This window comes from Gossypium hirsutum, chromosome A11, assembly GCF_007990345.1.
Source record: "Gossypium hirsutum isolate 1008001.06 chromosome A11, Gossypium_hirsutum_v2.1, whole genome shotgun sequence".
Classification (NCBI taxonomy): Eukaryota; Viridiplantae; Streptophyta; class Magnoliopsida; order Malvales; family Malvaceae; genus Gossypium; species Gossypium hirsutum.
Genome location: NC_053434.1, coordinates 84,282,369 through 84,300,045, shown reverse-complemented (window position 1 = coordinate 84,300,045; position 17,677 = coordinate 84,282,369). Strand labels below are relative to the sequence as shown.

The window sequence follows — 17,677 nt, the reverse complement described above, 5'->3', positions numbered from 1 at the left end:
TCCGGTCAAAATCTAAGGTCTTTCGGTGTTTTCTCCATTTTAATGCCATGGTTCAAGTTCAATTTGGTTGAACTATTAAGAGTCTTCAAACATATTGGGGAGGTGAATATTGGTCTCTGTCAACAGAGTTGTCACGTCTTGGAATTCAGTATTGTGTCACTTGTCCTCACACCTTCGAGTAGAATGGGGTGGTTGAAAGAAAGCATCGCCACCTGGTTAACATGGGGTTAACTATTCTGGCACAGGCATCGGTACCTTTGGATTCTGGTCACATGCTTTTGCTCATACTGTTCACCTATTGAACTGTCTTCCTGCTCCCATTCTTCAAAAGAAGAGCCCCTATGAGGTACTCTACAAAACTCGACCTACATATTCTCATCTTAAAGTCTTTGGGTGTGCCTGTTTTCCTTGCTTAAGGCCATATCAGAATTATAAGCTCCAATTCCAGTCCAGACAATGCGTGTTTCTTGGCATTGCTCCAAAACAAAAAGGCTACAAATGTCTTGATCCGGATGGTCGCATCTTTATCTCTCGCCATGTTAGTTTTGATGAAGTATTGTTTCCTTTTCAGTCTGGATCCTTTTTCAAGTCTGATGCTGGCTCAACCAATTTTAGTCATCACATGTCTCGGCTTCCCTTGGTGGTTGGCTCACATACTGCCCGTTCTCCTATAGTTGATCAAGCCATCTCTTCTCCTATGGCCGAGTCCCTTTCACCTTCTGACCACCGGTCTCTTACTCACCAGTCTAGTTCCTCATCTTCTCATGCTACTACTTTCGTTGCAGCTCCTATGTCTAGTCATGCTCAGCCTATTGTTCCTGGGAATGTTCATCCTATGAGAACTTGATCAAAAAGTGGCATCTTCAAACCAAAAGTATTTGCTTCTACTTTGTCAGAACAAGAACCCTCATCTATTCTTGAAGCTCTTCAAAGTCCTACGTGGAAAGCTGCTGCTCACACTGAGTATGAGGCTTGGCTTGCCAATCATACCTAGAACCTTGTTCCCTTACCTGAAGGTCGGAGGGCTGTTGGTTGTAAGTGGATTTTCAAAGTTAAAAGACATGCTGATGGGTCTGTGGCTCAGTATAAGGGTCGATTAGTTGTAAAAGGCTATCTTCAAGAGGCCGGAGTTGATTTTCAAGAGACTTTTAGCCTTATGGTCAAACCAACAACCATTCGCGTCGTTCTAGCTCTAACAGTTTCCATGGGCTGGCCTCTCCGACAAGTCGACATCAACAATACGTTCTTGAACGGTGACTTGTGGGAAGCCATATACATGGTCCAACCACCAAGGTTTGAACAGCAAGGAGATGGGGGTCAACCATTGGTCTACAAGCTCAGGAAAGCACTCTATGGACTTAAGCATGCACCACGAGCCTGGTTCCATAAGCTCAGGGATTTTTTAGTCACTACTCATTTTGATGTCTCAAAGGCTGATAATTCCCTGTTTATTCATCGGTCAGGCTCTCATCTACTCTATGTCCTTGTCTATGTTGATGACATAATAGTCACCGAGACAGATCCTCAGGCTATAGATCGGTTTGTGAAAGAGCTTGATGTCTAGTTTTCTCTTAAGAATCTTGGCTGATTGAGTTATTTTCTCGGTATTGAGCTCAGTTATACTCCTAGTGGGATTTTTCTTAGTCAAAGGAAGTATATACTAGATCTTCTTAAACGGATATCCATGGACAAGTCAAATTCCTCCCCTACACCCATGACAACAACTTGTCACTTGACAGCTGCTGAAGGTCCCTTTATTGCAAATACGACTTTGTACAGAAGCATCGTTGGTGCCTTACAGTATGTCATTATTACCAGGCCTGATATAGCTTTTTCCGTTAACAAGGTTTGCCAGTTTATGCATAAACCATCAGAACTCCATTTTAAAGTTGTCAAGCGTATATTGCAATATCTACAAGGAACTTTGGATTATGGCATCAAGTTCACTAAAAGTCCAAAGCTTCTGGTTGAAGGGTTCTCCGATGCTAGTTGGGGATCTAACAGTGATGATGTCGCTCCACGTCCGATTACTATGTTTTTCTTGGAGGTAATCCTGTCTCCTGGAGCTCTAAAAAGTAGCAGGTGGTCTTGCGCTCTACAGCTGAAGCTGAATATCGCAGCCTTGCTCATGTCACCGCTGAGATGGTTTGGCTTCAGTCATTATTGTCTGAGTTAGGTGTTTCTGTTAAAGGCAATGCACTAATATAGTATGATAGCTCCGCAGCTGTGGCTGTTGCAGGGAATCCAGTAATGCATTCAAAATTTAAGCATGTTGAATTGGATCTCTTTTTCGTATGAGAGAAGGTTGCTCAAGGTGTGTTTCAAGTTGGCCATGTTCCAAGTCATGACCAAGTTGCTGATGTATTGACAAAACCATTGTCAACAGGGGTGTTTCACCAATTTCGGGATCGACTGCGGGTAGTCTCTCGCCGTGTTGACGATCTAGACCGGGAGTTGAGTAGCACGGGGAATGTTAGGAATAACAGAAGTTAGTTAAAGTCTGTTAACAGTTGATTAGTTATAGGTAGTTAGCTAGTCATCACTTTCTACAAATATATTATAAATATTCCTCTCTCTTCATTAATAAAGTAAGTCAATATTGTTCTTTCCATGGTCTTGACACATATGGGTCAAACAAATGGCCATGCTTTGTGCATATTGAAATATTCTATTGCAAAAATAAAAGCAGCAAGTGAAGGTGTAACCATTCTTTTCTTAGCACTTTTTTATTTTTTTTAATTTCATCATATATAATTTTGATTTGATTTATTGACAATAGAAGGAGCTTATGGGTATAGGAATAAAGAGCTATTAGTCTTGTTGAAGACGAGAAGCCTATGGCCAAGACATCTCCCACTAGAAAGATCGAAGAAGATGGGAACATTGTGGTCGGGGAAAGAGAGGGGAAAGCGATTGGTTTGGGGGGAGGGGGAGGGAGAGAGAGAGTAGAGGGATAAGGAGGGAAAATATTTTTATTATTGTTAATATAATTATTTTTAATTAATATTAATATTAATATTAATATAAAATTATATAATAATAAAAACAAGGGTTGATGTGAAACGATTTAATTGATCAATGATGTTAAAATTTGATTGATAACGGTGAAATAGTTTAAATATTATTTTTAATAAAAAAATTTACCTAGAGAAATTGTATAATTAAGGTGTAATTTGTGAATTCAACCTTTTAAAAATTTAATGACAAAAATGAAAAATTAACAAAAATTCAGTGGATAACTTTTTACCCTCAAAATTATACAAATGTAAATAAATTTAAATCCGACAAACCTACAATTGAGATATTTTATAAGTAGCTTTCTTAATAAAAATAGAAAACTAAAATATGCCGCCAATTTCAAAAATAAAATATCTATATCAAACTTGAAAAAAAAAATAAAAAAATTCTACTGCTTTATCCGAAAAGAAAGGAAATCTGAGTACAGTAACCCAAAGCTTATCCTTTCGGCGGCACCAATTTGAACGAACACATTACAGTTGCTTTTGAAGTAACCAAATTCCCAGTTTTTGTTCAATGGCAGCCTCCACTTGTTTTCTACCCCCCATCTCCTTTAATCCTATCTCATCATCATCATCATCATTTATGGGTCCTGCCTGGTAAAAACCCATCATCAAGGTAGCTTTATTATGGGTCAGTTTAGACGGTTGGTTATCAACTGTTCAGCTTCTTCTGATATGGGTGCCTCCCCACTCCCAGACCCCATGAACTTGAGGTATGTTTCTGCTTTAAGCTGGATTTATTTCCTTTTTGGATGTCTTTTTACTGTTTGTGAAAATGCCTGTGAAATGGCGAGACTTTGTTTCGCGTTTTGAATTTTGATGCTATTGTTAGAATTTGTTAGACTCTTCGATATATGTTGGTAATTCTGGTATTGTTTTGTTAACAACTGAGATGAGCTATGAGGATGAAAACTCCAAAACCTTGCACTTCTGTATTGGATATCAGTAGTCACCGGAAGTGGCAGATTTTTCATAACTGGTGCTGTTTCTGCATTTTTATTAATAAATATCTAGGTACTTTCTGACCCATATAATATGTTTAGCTGGGTTCTTTCATGGGCACTAGATACCATTTTAGGGGCATCCTTCAGGTTTAATACTTATGAAATTGATTTTCTCCGTAGGTGATTCGATGGTTAATGAATCAAAATTATTAGTTTCTCCTTATCTTACTTTTTTCCCAATATGTTGATGAAGCTGTGTTAGCCTTTTATGCCTGGGAGTTCAATTTCTCATTGCTATTTTCAAGGTTACTGAATTGGAATTCTTAATCCATACATGTGGCTGTAGTTTTATAAAGGATATACGACATTCTTTTTGGTTCTTTAATCACCTACTCAAGTTTGTTGAACAATTAATTGAACTCCTCTGCAAGCTCCCTCCACCCTTTGTTTGTTTATTTATTTTGACATTCTTGTAAGCACTTGTTTATATTGTTTTAACAGACATAATAACATGTCATCTATGGCTCCCTTTGGAATGCAAATAAATGAGAAACCATCTTATAAATGGCGAAGGGTTTTGCTTAAAGTAAGTGGAGAAGCACTAGCGGGAGATCACTCTCAAAATATTGACCCAAAGGTTGTGATGTGAATAATTGTTGTACTTTTAGTGTTATTGCTTTTCTTCACAATAATTGAAGTATGAAACTTGCTTGAATACAGGTTACGATGGCTATTGCTAGGGAGGTTGCATCAGTGACACGCCTGGGCATTGAGGCTAGTCTAAAGCCCCTTCTCTCTCTATATGTTCGGAGGCCTTTTCTTTCTCCATTAACCCTCTTTTTAAATTTGATTGTTGTTGCTTAACTCCTTTTTTCAGTTTCAGTGGTTGTGTTCTTGCAATATCATGTTGAATTGGGGGTTAGTTTATCTGTAGAGTAAGAGTACAAGGTTTTGGTGGAAGACCATGCATTGCCATTTGGATATTGCTAAGGATGGTATTTGCTTTATTTGGGTGTGATTCAGAATGAAATTTGAGCAGGATAAACAATTCATACTACCAATGAAAATGGAAACAATCTTTCTTGAGAGTTAAGTTTAGTGATCTGGTAATTACATTAAGGGTGCGTTTGGTTCGCTGTATTGGATTAGAGGTGTATTGGATTAGAGGTGTATTGGGATTAGAGGTGTATTGGATTAGAGGTGTAATAGCTAATCCACTGTTTGGTTGAATGTAATGGAATAGAGGCGTAATAGTAATCTTGTGTTTGGTTGAATGGAATAGAGGTGTAATAGCATAATGGAAAAAACTAAAATGACTAGAATACCCTTAGCATAAAATTGTTTTGGTAAATGATTATTGTTATTGTTATTTAAATTTTAATAAGATTATTATTATCAGTAATAAATAATTTAATCATATTTTAACATAATTATTATTAAATATATTTTAATTAAAATATATAATTTATAATTTATAATAAATTTTCACATTATATAATTATACAAGTTTAGATACAGATGTAACATAAAGTTTTATGCATGACTATTTATTTGGTGTGTTAATAATGAAGTTTTTTAATTTCATATTGGGGTTAATAAATCATTAAGTTTTCTTAATTCATATGTTTTTTTTTAAAATAAAAAAAATCGATATAGCTTTGTTTGTGAAATTGGACTGTAAGTGTACTAAATAATAATAAGATGCAAGTGGTGCAGAGTGAACGTAGAAGTTTTATACGCGTAAATTTGTTGAATCGAATAAATCCCGATAACAATAGCCGTGATTCAAATAAACTCAGCTTGAATTCAAAATGATTTTACCCAAAAATTGATTCTAACAATTAATCTTTTTAAGGATGTCTACTTAAAAAGTGCAGATATAAAAGTTGTTATTTTGATGAATTTGGAGACGTTAAATATTCGTCTCGCGCGCACGTTTAGTTCGGTATTGTGATTTAGTTAAAAATTTGAAATTATTACTCTTTTTTGGTAAAACAAAGAGTTGGAACAGATGGTAAATAGCATAATCAGACAACAAAGGTCAATAATCATCCAACATTTGATTCCTATCATTCCATTCTCAAGCTAATTCGAAAAGAAGACGGTTCCTCAAGCTTGAAAGCTCTTTTCAGTCAACCTCCTATTTCCTCTTGTCCGTTTATTTACCTTGGATTTTAACTTTAAGCGTCCAATTATACCTTCCTTCTGGGAGCGGTATGGATTTTGGCATCCGCAATTGCACATCAAACAGTCCAAATGTTTCCAAAGGTGTTGGAAGGTGCAGATTTTCAGGATCAATTTGAACGCAAAGCTGCCTTCCAACCTGAAATGGAATAAAAGGAGGAGATTAATCGAGTGCGTAAATGGAAATAACAAAATCATAACATTTCAAGTCCACATCTTAAACGTTTTATGATTAAGCTATGTCACTTGGACTTGAAGCGAGTGTTTGACATGGGTTTATTCAATTTGCTCCAAGTTTACTCACATATTTGGAGGATATAACCATGTACATATCTAAATACGCGTCGAACATAAATACTTCAGAAAAATAAGAGTCCGAATAACATAGCATATAACACAAGGAGATTGTCTATTGTAGTGACGTGAGAGAAACTATTACTATCAATAAATATCATGGCCATACCTCAGCAACAATTTCATCTTTTGTCACAGGTGAGCGCAATTCAATTGGGTCATCTTTGGTCGATTGGGCACGAAACTTTTCAACATTGATAGATCTCCTCAATACCTATAAAATGCAATACAAGTTACACACTCGTACCACAAAGAGCCTGACATAAATACAATTACTGTTTTCAAGCTTCAACAAACTTTTGAAAAAGATTCACCACTAACAAGTTGAATCAATTATGACTAGTCTAGTGGCAACTTGTTGTATGTGGGTTCAAGTGTTGGCATGCTATCTAGGGTTTGAACCTTGTGAAACCCCATCCTCCTCCCACTTAGAATGTAATGTAAGCTTTGCTTGTACCAAAAAAGAATTTAAACAAGTCTTAATTTAAAATTTGACACCATTGTTATCCCACATATGCCTAGTTCCACTATTGTTAGCCTAACCATAGAAGAGGCAGGTCCAATGTTTCAGTCCCACACACCTTGACCTTGTTTCTCCAAACCCTTTAAAAACACACACATACAAACATTGTTGAGAGGCTGTTTTTTGTGTATTTCCATGTGTTGGGAGGAAGGCAGATAAAGTATCAGACATTTAAACCAGAAAAAAACATTTACGAAATTAAGGGCTTCATAGATGGGAACTAACCAGCCGGCCATTAAGTAGACGATATGCAGCCTTTTCATATACTTTGCTCTTATCTTCCACATTCTTTGTAACTACTTGAACCTCTTCTTCCTTCGGTTGATAAATCTGATGAGGAAGTATACCACTGGTAAGTTATCATTTAACTGAAAATGAAAAGCACAATATCCCACATATCAGAAGTGACTCCACCAAATAAAGACTTTCAAAACAGTAACTTAATTTGACAAAACTACATAAGCAGAATGTGCATCTGAAATAAGGAATGGATTTTTACTTCATCAATATCTAATATCCATACGCAACATATGAATCCTCAATAAGAGTGAGAGAGTGAGAGAGAACGCAAGATTTAATATACTTGCAGTTGGAGACATGTTTCCTCCTTAAGGCTGAAATAGCAGATAATACATGTCTAAGAAAAGGCATTACTTATATCATAACAAGCAAAATCTAACCAAAAACCAACAGCAATATGAAAACACTGTTACTCAGACTCTTCATTTTCCTAAAAAACCTGTGTCAGACACATTCGGATATAAATATGTGTATGATCTTCTAAATATACAGAAAAACTTAGAAAAAACAAGTATACTTGTGTCGAACACTTAATTGTATCTAGCACTCACCCCCTATGTTAGATGGACTATTCATTTCCGTAATATATTTTTGTCTGATACATATACAGACATAGTATAGAGATATACTCCTCCAAATACAAGAAAAAAACCTTAAAAGCAACATATACTCATATCGGTCACATTCACATATCCAAATCCACTCCCAAGTCCAGCCAACATAGCTTACCCCATAATCCGAGCAACAAACTGAAAACGTTCTACCTTTATGTCAAACTTGTTTTTCCTTGAACGTGTCATGACAAAAGGTTCATGAGAGACTTAGGTAATGCATACAGATGTGTGTGTTTAAGGGAAAACAAATTGATGCATATTTGTTTGTAAATTAACAATACGATTATGATTAATATCAACTGAAAAACTTCTTTTTATAAACAAACAGCATTGCAAGAACACATGTTTCAAGCATCAAACACAAACTAAAAGAGAGAAGAAAGCGACCTTACGCTGCTCCTTAATGAGATAAGCGAACTTATCAATATTAGGAACAGCAAGCAATTTCGGCATCAGATGATTGCGAAAATAACCAGGAGCGACTTTGACAGTCTCACCAGCTTTGCCAAGTTTCTCAATGCTCTAAAAAATGGAAGCAAAAGCAAACGTGAATGATATTTTGCAATCTGAAACAACAAAAAATTGAGAAAAGAAAAAGATTATTGGATCGAAATGACTCACCGTCGTAAGAATCACATCCAACTTTCTGTATCTAATTCCTTGACAAGCATAGAACAGAGGTTGCATCAAACGATCATGGCTTTGCTGGACATTCGTTTCTTTGATAATTTGCCGAAGGGCATGTCTTCCATACTGGATATAAGCCATTAATTTCCTAACTTCAAGTACCTGATTTGGCGGAGGGGCGGGAAAATGGATCGCCGGCTAACGGCGACTGGGAAACTCGGCGAGCGGGAAAATGGATCGCACGGCGAGGTGGGAAACTCAGATGGGTTTAGGGTTTTTCGAGTGGACTGAAAAAGCTAAAAGCCTCTTCTTGCCTTTCTCTATGGCATGCTCGACAAGAAATTGGGGCTACTGGCCGAAGGCGAAGCAAGCAATGAAGGAGATAAAGAGAGACAGACCCAGGAAACAGAGGACAAATTAGGGCGTGAAAAATAAAACGGATGTAAACTGAGGAGAAGCCAGGGATTAGAAAACAGAGAATTTCGGGGATTAGGGGCGTAACGTATTAGGAGTGTATTAGGCAATACATTGAACCAAACACCTGCTTAAGAGGGGCTTAAGTGGGGCCCACGGATTAGGGGTGTATTGGCTAATCCAATACACCCAATCAAACATAGTGTAAGTTGCAACGTGCATCATAAATACTTTCATATTAACCTATTAAAGAATTATGCTAGGAGACTGCTTAGCAAGAATGAGTGGTTGGTTGTCTGGATGAGTAGCTGTCTGAAAGAATTAGAAACTCCGCTGTTTGATTTCATTTTAGATGCTTATCGCAGGTTGCAATTGTGGTTGGTGGGGGTAATATTTTTCGTGGATCCTCTCGGGCAGGATGTAGTGGACTTGACCGTTCATCTGCTGATTAAATCGGGTAAATATTTTATTTGATGCAATTTTATGTGTTCTAGAAGTCTTTCTGGTTTTGTGCAGAAATTGTATTTCCTTAAAAGACCAGTTCTAGTTGTTGCAGAAGGTAATTAGACCTTAGCCACTTTACAGAAATCTTATCCCTCTCTTATGTGCATTCTTTTTGCTCCCCCCTCCCCAAAAAAAAAAAAAAAAAAAGAATGTTAGCAACTGTAATGAATGCTATATTTCTTCAAGCAACAATGGAGAGTATCGGCATCCCAACACGTGTCCAGACTGCATTTCGTATGTCAGAGGTTGCAGAACCATATATACGTAGAAGGGCAGTGAGGCATTTGGAGAAAGGGAGGGTCGTCATTTTTGCAGCTGGAACTGGTAATCCATTCTTCACCACTGATACTGCTGCAGCCCTTCGTTGTGCAGAAAGTAAGTCATTTTTGCTTCTGGATTAGGAAATACAGTAGTGGGACTTGGGGGCAAACCTATCCGAGCCATTCTCACTTTTGATCCATATTATATATACCCTATCACTGATTGCTCTGTATCTTGCACAAAATGGTCCTCATTATGAATTGAAATCAATGTTAACTGATTTAAAATGGGTCTCTTTAAAATTTTGTTTTGGCAACAAATGTAGATAATTTTATTATCTGGGACAAAATTAGATGTTCTATTTGTTTGCCCAGTCAATGCGGAAGTTGTGCTGAAGGCAACAAATGTTGATGGGGTTTATGATGATGATCCTAGGCATAATCCAAATGCCCAGCTTCATGATACACTGACTTATCACGAGGTGACTTCAAAAGATCTCTCGGTGATGGACATGACCGCCATTACTCTGTGCCAAGAAAATAACATTCCTGGTAAATTTAAACTTCTACAATCTGTATACCTAGAGAACAACTGGAGGGAATAGCCATTAATTTATGTCTTTTTCCTTTGATGTAGTTGTTGTCTTCAATTTAACGAAGTCGGGTAATATCGCAAAAGCAATAAAGGGAGAAAGAGTTGGTACATTGATCGGCGGAACATGGAACTCAACTGTCGCAACAACATGAAGATACTCGATCCATGTAGTGGGTTTTTGTCTTCAGAAAAGAAAAACGCGAGAGAGCGAAAGTACTTGATGCTGTAATTCATTGCTCAAGCATGAGCTTAATGAGAGCTTATCCAGGGGAAGTTACCTGGAGCTTGCATTTGAAAAACCGAAGATGAAAAACTGAAGCATGAAATTCAATGTACTGTTTTGACTGACCAGCATAATTTTCATTGTTGCCTTGTTTGAGAATTGTAGCAATCTCAATCAAGCAAGTAATTCTTCAGTGAATTATGATACTTTTAGATTAATGTTTTCTTTTTCTTCGATGCAAATGTCATTCCCATTAGTATTCATGTCAAAGAAAGTGTTTCCTTGCTACTAAAGCAACAGGACTTGGATTTTTCTTTTTTTTGGGGGGGGGGTGGTTGGTGGGGGGAGGCGATACGTCATTTTGCTCTATTTCGGTGTGCGATACTTCGTATCTTCTTTAAAATTTTAAATTTCTGTTTTGTTAGATTTATTTTTATACTTTAAATTTTGATAAAATTTATTCTCTATATTTTTATAATATTATTTACTAGTTTAAATATTTAACATCATTAAGTTTGACTAAAATGTTAGATATTTATAATTTGAATACATTAAGAAAGATATAAGAGGTCAAAAAAGAGGTCTGGCGTTATCGCAATTTTCTCTCGTTTCGTTCGTCTACTGTAATTGTAGTTCTTGGAGGAGTGCATCTCCATTCTTTCTAAACAAGCCAGCTTATCAACAGGTAATCAATATTTCTTATAAATTTTAATTGTAATCAAGAACACCTAAATAATAGCGAGATTTCTCTTTCGAATCGCCTACTGGGTTCACAAATATTGGGGATTGTATCACCAATTCCCTTCTTGAAAGTCAAGGTTATGATATAAAAATAACAATAAGAAGGAAAAAAAAACAGGAATTTTGTTTACCATCGCGATTAGAATTATCCAAAATCCAATCTGAATAATAATCAATAAATATAGAAGATGAACTAGCAAACCTAAATCTGACAGATAAAGAAGAAGAGGCGGTTTATGGCCAAGAAGAAGAGGAAATTGAAGAATTTAGGTATTGTCTAGTAGGAAGGGTGCTTACAGAAACTGCAGTTCACTTTCCATCAATAAAGAATGTGTTAGCAGAGTTGCAATAACAGAAATCAATGATAAGAGAATATTATTCAGGTTCTACAATGAGATAGATATACAGAGGGTGGTCGACGGTATATCTTGGTTTTTTAACAGGCACTTGATAATATTTCATAGGCTAATGAAGGGCGAAGATCTGTTACAAGTACCGATTTATCATACAAGATTCTGGGTTCAAATTCATAATCTACCTCCGAGTTTTATGTCAGAGGGAATGGCTCAACAATTGGGGAATTTCATCAGAGTTTTCTTAGATTATGACACGTTGCTTGCAACCAAAGGGGTGAAATAATATGTAACATCCCGAAATAGGGCCTGGTCGGAATAGTAGTTTTGGGACCACAAATCTGACATCAAAATATTTATTTTATGATTATCATGAGGCCTAGAATATGAATATATACATGTGTTAAAGTTTCATGAAGAAATTCTAAGTATAAGATGTCCAATTGAAAATTAGGGACTAAATTGAATAAATTGCAAAACTTGATTTCTAGAAGCAATTTGTATGAAATTGCTTTAGATTATGAATTAGAAGGTCTTGGAGAGCAATTTTCCCAAATTCTAAATTTTTGGACAAAAATGGGCTTGCATGGATGAAATTTTAAAGAAAGGGCATAAGGGCATTTTGGTTATTTGTCATTTTAATGAATTAAAATGAGAAAAATCAAGCCAAAATCAGACATTTTCTCCTTCATCCAGCCGAAAATTTGGGGTTCTCCATAGCTAGGGTTTCAAGCTTTCCAAGCTCAATAGTAAGTGCTCCCAAGCCCCATTTTTCATGCTATTTGTATTTTTGAAATCTCGATAGTTTGCTTTCTCCATTTTTACCCATATTTCATGCTAGGGTTCATGTTTAAAAATTTACCCATGCATGAGTTACTTGTATTTTGATGGATTATGGAGGAATATGAAAGATGAATGTGTATTAAACATATTTTCCTAGTTGATTTTCATGAAAAACCTTTGTAGGGACTATTTTGCAAAAGATGTAAATGTGTGGTAGAAATGAGAAAATAATGGATAATGTGGGCTACCATAAGAAGGAAAAGTGTTCGGCTAGGCTTGGGTAAGATAGAAAGTGCATGTGTTTTATTATACGAGCCTAGGGACTAAATCGTAAAAATGTGAAAGGTTAGGGGCAAAATGGTCATTTGGACCGGGAGTAGTTATTAAACTTGAAATACATAACATATCGTATTAATGAGTTAATTTTGTTGATATAGACCCCGAGGAACAAATTTCGGAGGTCGATCGTGGTAAACACAAGGTTTCGGAATAACCGAAACACAACTCCGAAAAGAATACCAGGTAAGTTCGGATAACTTAAAGTAAACCCCTAATATGCATAATTGAATGATTTATGAATGCATGATGATTGCATTTATTATTAGCATGAAATATCATGGAAATGCATATTTGATGGTAACATGTGAAAAATGTCTCGGGTGAGGTTGACAAAGAGAATTCGATGGATAAACCCTCATTGATATGTGTAAAACGATCTTGCATGTGTTGCAGTAAGGATTTAGCCCAGACGGGTAATCCGTGATCTCAATTATGAAAAGGATCTAGCCCGAACGGGTGTTCCTTGAATGATCAAGCCTCCCGAAGAATATGTGTGCATTATGGATTTAGCCCAAACGGGTAATCCGATTAAGGTCTGAATTTAGCCTGGACTGGTAATTTAGATCCGAGCTCATTAAGGGTGTTTGTCACTATAAGGGATTTAGCCTGGACTGGTAATCCTGACATCATCCTATGAGTTCATGATATAGGGGATTTAACCTGGACTGGTAATCCTGCCATGAGATGTGAGGTTCGCAGAAGTACATATATGTGAAATGATCATTCGTAAGAATTGACAGATAATGGGTATCCCATCGAGATTTCCTAGAAACTCAACGGCATTAATATGATGTATGTCAATAAGATGATGAATAATGAGCTCATCTAGTTAAATTACATGATACATGATTATGTGACTAACTCATTGATTGAGTGTATGTTATAGGAAATCATTTCATAACGGATGATTTCATGGTTTAAGTGTGGATGTTTGCTAATTACTCGATAAGTTTACTTTCTGGTTATTCGAGCTTACTAGGCATGACAATACTTACCCCCTCTCTTTTCCCTGTTTTACAGAGCTCGAAGTCTCATAAGGATTGGAAGACGGTTGGAAAAGCAACACACTATCAACTAGTCAAGCTTTGGTATAAAGACACTTCTAATTTGTTAATGGCACGTATAGGGCTTTGAGTATTTTGTCATATGTGTCACTTGAATTACCAAATGAAGGCATGTAAAGATGTATTCATCTTTTTGTATAAGGCCATGGAAATGGGCATATTTGGAAGTAGGATATGACCTGCCCTTATATGCGTGTTTATGTTCTTATATGATGGGTCATTACCAATTGGCAATGAGTCACATAAACGAGCCAATTTCGGACGAATTAAAGCAACATGGGAACCCATAAAATTAAAGGGGAAATAACCATTTATGTATGAAACCAATGATATGAGGTTTTCATACAACTATTTTCATTAAGATTATTTACAAATGTAAAATTATGTTTTCTCTCAAACTTGGTAACTACTAAGCACAAGTAGTAGAAAGGGGTGACTAAAGGCTTGGAAAATAGCCTATTAAGGTCCACATAGTTAGACACACAGGCATGTGTCTAGGCCGTGTGTGACACACGGTCCATCCCCATGGGCGTGTGGTATGACCGTGTGTCCCCTGCACCTAAAACTTTAAGTCAAATTAGCACATGGGTAGGACACACGGGCGTGTGTCTGGGCCGTGTTAATTTAACAGAATGCTCAAGTTTTGGACACGGGTGAGCCCACAGGCGTGTGTCTTGGCCGTGCCTAAAAGTCAGTGTTACCCACGAGTTAAAGGCATGGACGTGCCCTAGGCCACACGGGCGTGGGTGACCACACGGCCCATCATACACGGGCGTGTGACACTTCTAAATAAGGAAATTTTCTAAAGTTATTAAATGTTCCCGGTCCTATCTCGAACTATTTCTATGTATATTTAGAGCCTGGAAGGCCCATTTAAGGGGCAAGATGTGAATGTCTGAAAGTTTCAAATTTGAGCTAAACCTGGTGAGTCGATTTAGTATGTTTTAAATGTAAAGTTCCAGTAATACCTCGAATCCTATCCTGATAACGAGTACGGGTGAGGGGTGTTACACAATACATGAGAAAGAGTTAGTTTAGATGTTCGATCTCCTTTGAGAATAAAGAAGCGAATAATATATGGCCAGGATAAGACAACGTACGCAACTTTTCAATACGAGAAACTTTCTTTGTTTTATTTTCTTTGTGAGAGATTAGGGCATGGAGAGAGTTTTTGCCCAATTCAATTAACTCTAGAGGATAAAGAAAAAGAATTTGGATGGGATATTCCTTTATGAGCTCCTCCTAAAAGGGCAACGCCAGTGATGGGCAAATGGCTAAGAGAAGAACAAAACATGGTGAGAAGAAACAGAGGTTACAAGGAGGACCTCAGAGGAAATAATAAGGCTAACGAGTTAATAGTTGAGCAAGATCGCATGGAAAAAGGAAGAATCGCACGAATAAATCCAATTAGAAGTGTAAGGAAAGAGGGGACTGAGAGTGCTAATGGTGGACACAGAACATTTGTTAATGTAGAACTCAAGAATACAAAAGATGTAAACTTAAGCCTAGATGATAATTCAATGGGCTTTAAAGATGGGAAGAAAAGACAGAGAACACAACAAGTGGGAAATGCAAACAATAACACTTTGATGATTACAAATTTTGAATATGAAATATTAGCAGCCACTAGCAAGCAGGCCGACCAGTCACAATAAAAATTTTAAGTTGGAATGTCCGTGGCCTGGGGCAACCACAGACAGTAAGACGTCTCAAGAACAGAGTGGGACAGTCTCAGCCTCAACTTTTGTTTCTTATAGAGACAAAGGTCGGTGCAAGAAGTATGGAAAAAATAAGAAGTGTGGATTCGAGAATGGAATTGACGTTAGTTCTAAAGGTAAAAGAAGAGGACTATTGCTTAGGTGGAAGAGTGATCTAATTGTCAATGTGTAAAGCTTTTCAAAGTCTCATATTGTTGTTGAAGTTGCTACAGAGAACAAAGATAATTTTTGGAGGTTTACAGGATTCTATGGTTTCCCAATTGAAAACTTGAGAAAGGAGTTATGGAAATTAATCAAAATGTTAAAAAAGGCAAGTAATCTGCCATGGCTGATAATGGGAGATTTTAATAAAATCATGTTCTTGTTTGAAAAAAGGGAGGGCGAGCAAGAGAGGAACGTAAAATGTCAACCTTTAGGGAGGCTCTAAAGGAATTTGAGTTGAGTGATTTGGGCTTCTCAAGACAATGGTTCACATGGGAAAGGGGAAGTGTAACACCCCTAACCCGTAACTGTCGCCAAAATAGGGTTATAGAGTATTACTGAGGATAACTGAATATGTGTAATCAATTCAAGTCAAATTTATCATTCATAAATGAAAACATTCAAATTGTTCCTTAAATGGACCCTCGAGGCCCAATATGAACATTAAAATCAAGTCAGGACTTATTCAGAGTCTTAGAGAAATTTTCACGAAACTACAAAATTTTTCACACATGCATAGCTCACACAGCTGTGTGGCTTAGGGACATGCCCATGTGGGCAGACCGTGTGGTTACACACGCCCATGTCCTGACCCCGTGTAACTCTCTGACTTACATCCTATGAACAAATTCAAGTCACACAGCCAAGTCACATGCCCGTGTGCTAGGTCGTGTGGTTATTTCAAATTTTACAATTTAAGTGCAGATTTCACACAGCCAAATCACATGGCCGGTGTCTAAGACCATGTTACCCACACGGCTGAGATACACGCCCGTGTCTCTACCCGTGTGCTTAATTCAGAGCATTCTGCTTCTAAATTTTAAGGTGCAGGGGTGTGACACCCCTAATTTGACCCTAGTCGGAAAGCGGTTTCGGGACCGCTAAACCGAGTAACCAAATTATTTGAACATGATATTTATTGTCTAAAATAAATGTGTGAAAATTTTAAGCTTTGATTTAGTAAATTTCATGTGAATTTAGTCAATAGGGCTTATGTGTGACATTTTTGAAATGTGATAGATCAAAACATAAGGACCTATTAGTGCATGTTGAAAAAGGGGGGACTTGCATGTCAATTTTCCCCCCATCTAGTAGTGGCCGGCCATGACATTAGGATGGACAAAGGGTGATGGGCAAAACATGTCATAGACATGTTGTGTTGGTGCATCATGGGAGGAAACAATAAAATAAAGAGCATGGGCAATAAAATATTAGTGTTAGTAGGATGAGAAACAAAAAAAAAAAGAAAGGATATGTGTGATTGTCCCCCCGCCTTGCCGTGAGTTGAAGGAAAGAAAAACAAAAAAAAAGTGTTCATCCTTTGGTTCATCCTTGGCCGAAAATTTTAAGGAGGAAGGAAGAAGAAAGATTGAAGAGGTTCGGCCATGCATGTAACTAGGCTAAGGTATGTTTGATGATGTTCCATGAGATGCATGCATGTTTTAGTTGTTAGCTTGAGTTCTACCTAGCCCATGGTCTAAATCTTGCTATGTGATGGAAATGACACTCGGCCATGGATGCATCATTCTTGCTTGGTGTTGATGTTGTATCAAGTTATTTTTGTGACCAAGTTGAGATTTGAATTTTTGGAATGAGTAAGGTTTTCGGTTATGTTGTTTTGTATGAGTAATGGATTGTTGAGTTCATGCTATTATGAATAAAATTGATTAAGAGAGGCTTGAGATAATTAAATATGCATGTTGGTGGTAAGATGAGCATTCGGTTTTTATCATGGAAGCACAGGAAGCTTGTTAAAGTTGAATTTTAGAAAAGTTAAATGTGTGTGTGCTTGTGCTTGTGCTAGTGTCGAATGTGCCTAGGGTGATTTAGCATTGAGTTTGGTGTTATATGAATTGAGTTTTATGGTTTTGGATTTTTAAGTGTTGTTAAATACTTTGAATAATATATATATGTGG

The 17,677-nt window shown here is 37.0% G+C and overlaps 2 protein-coding genes across 2 annotated transcripts; one reads left to right on the top strand and one right to left on the bottom strand.

Moving 5' to 3' along the window:
* The first annotated feature begins 3,298 nt into the window (after nucleotides 1-3,298).
* Nucleotides 3,299-10,760, top strand: LOC107946290 (uridylate kinase). Its single transcript, XM_016880551.2, is given in 7 exon segments — nucleotides 3,299-3,733; nucleotides 4,466-4,601; nucleotides 4,685-4,738; nucleotides 9,346-9,437; nucleotides 9,633-9,859; nucleotides 10,120-10,296; nucleotides 10,382-10,760. Coding segments are annotated over 7 exon segments (882 nt in total). The 5' UTR covers nucleotides 3,299-3,647; the 3' UTR covers nucleotides 10,492-10,760.
* LOC107899446 (50S ribosomal protein L9) lies at nucleotides 5,919-8,867 on the bottom strand. The gene is made up of 5 exons (XM_016825169.2): nucleotides 8,561-8,867; nucleotides 8,327-8,461; nucleotides 7,251-7,355; nucleotides 6,612-6,716; nucleotides 5,919-6,287 (listed from the first exon to the last, which is right to left on the bottom strand). The coding sequence occupies exons 1-5, from the start codon at nucleotides 8,705-8,707 to the stop codon at nucleotides 6,123-6,125; spliced, it is 657 nt and encodes a 218-aa protein (XP_016680658.1). The 5' UTR covers nucleotides 8,708-8,867; the 3' UTR covers nucleotides 5,919-6,122.
* Nucleotides 10,761-17,677: the final 6,917 nt, after the last annotated feature.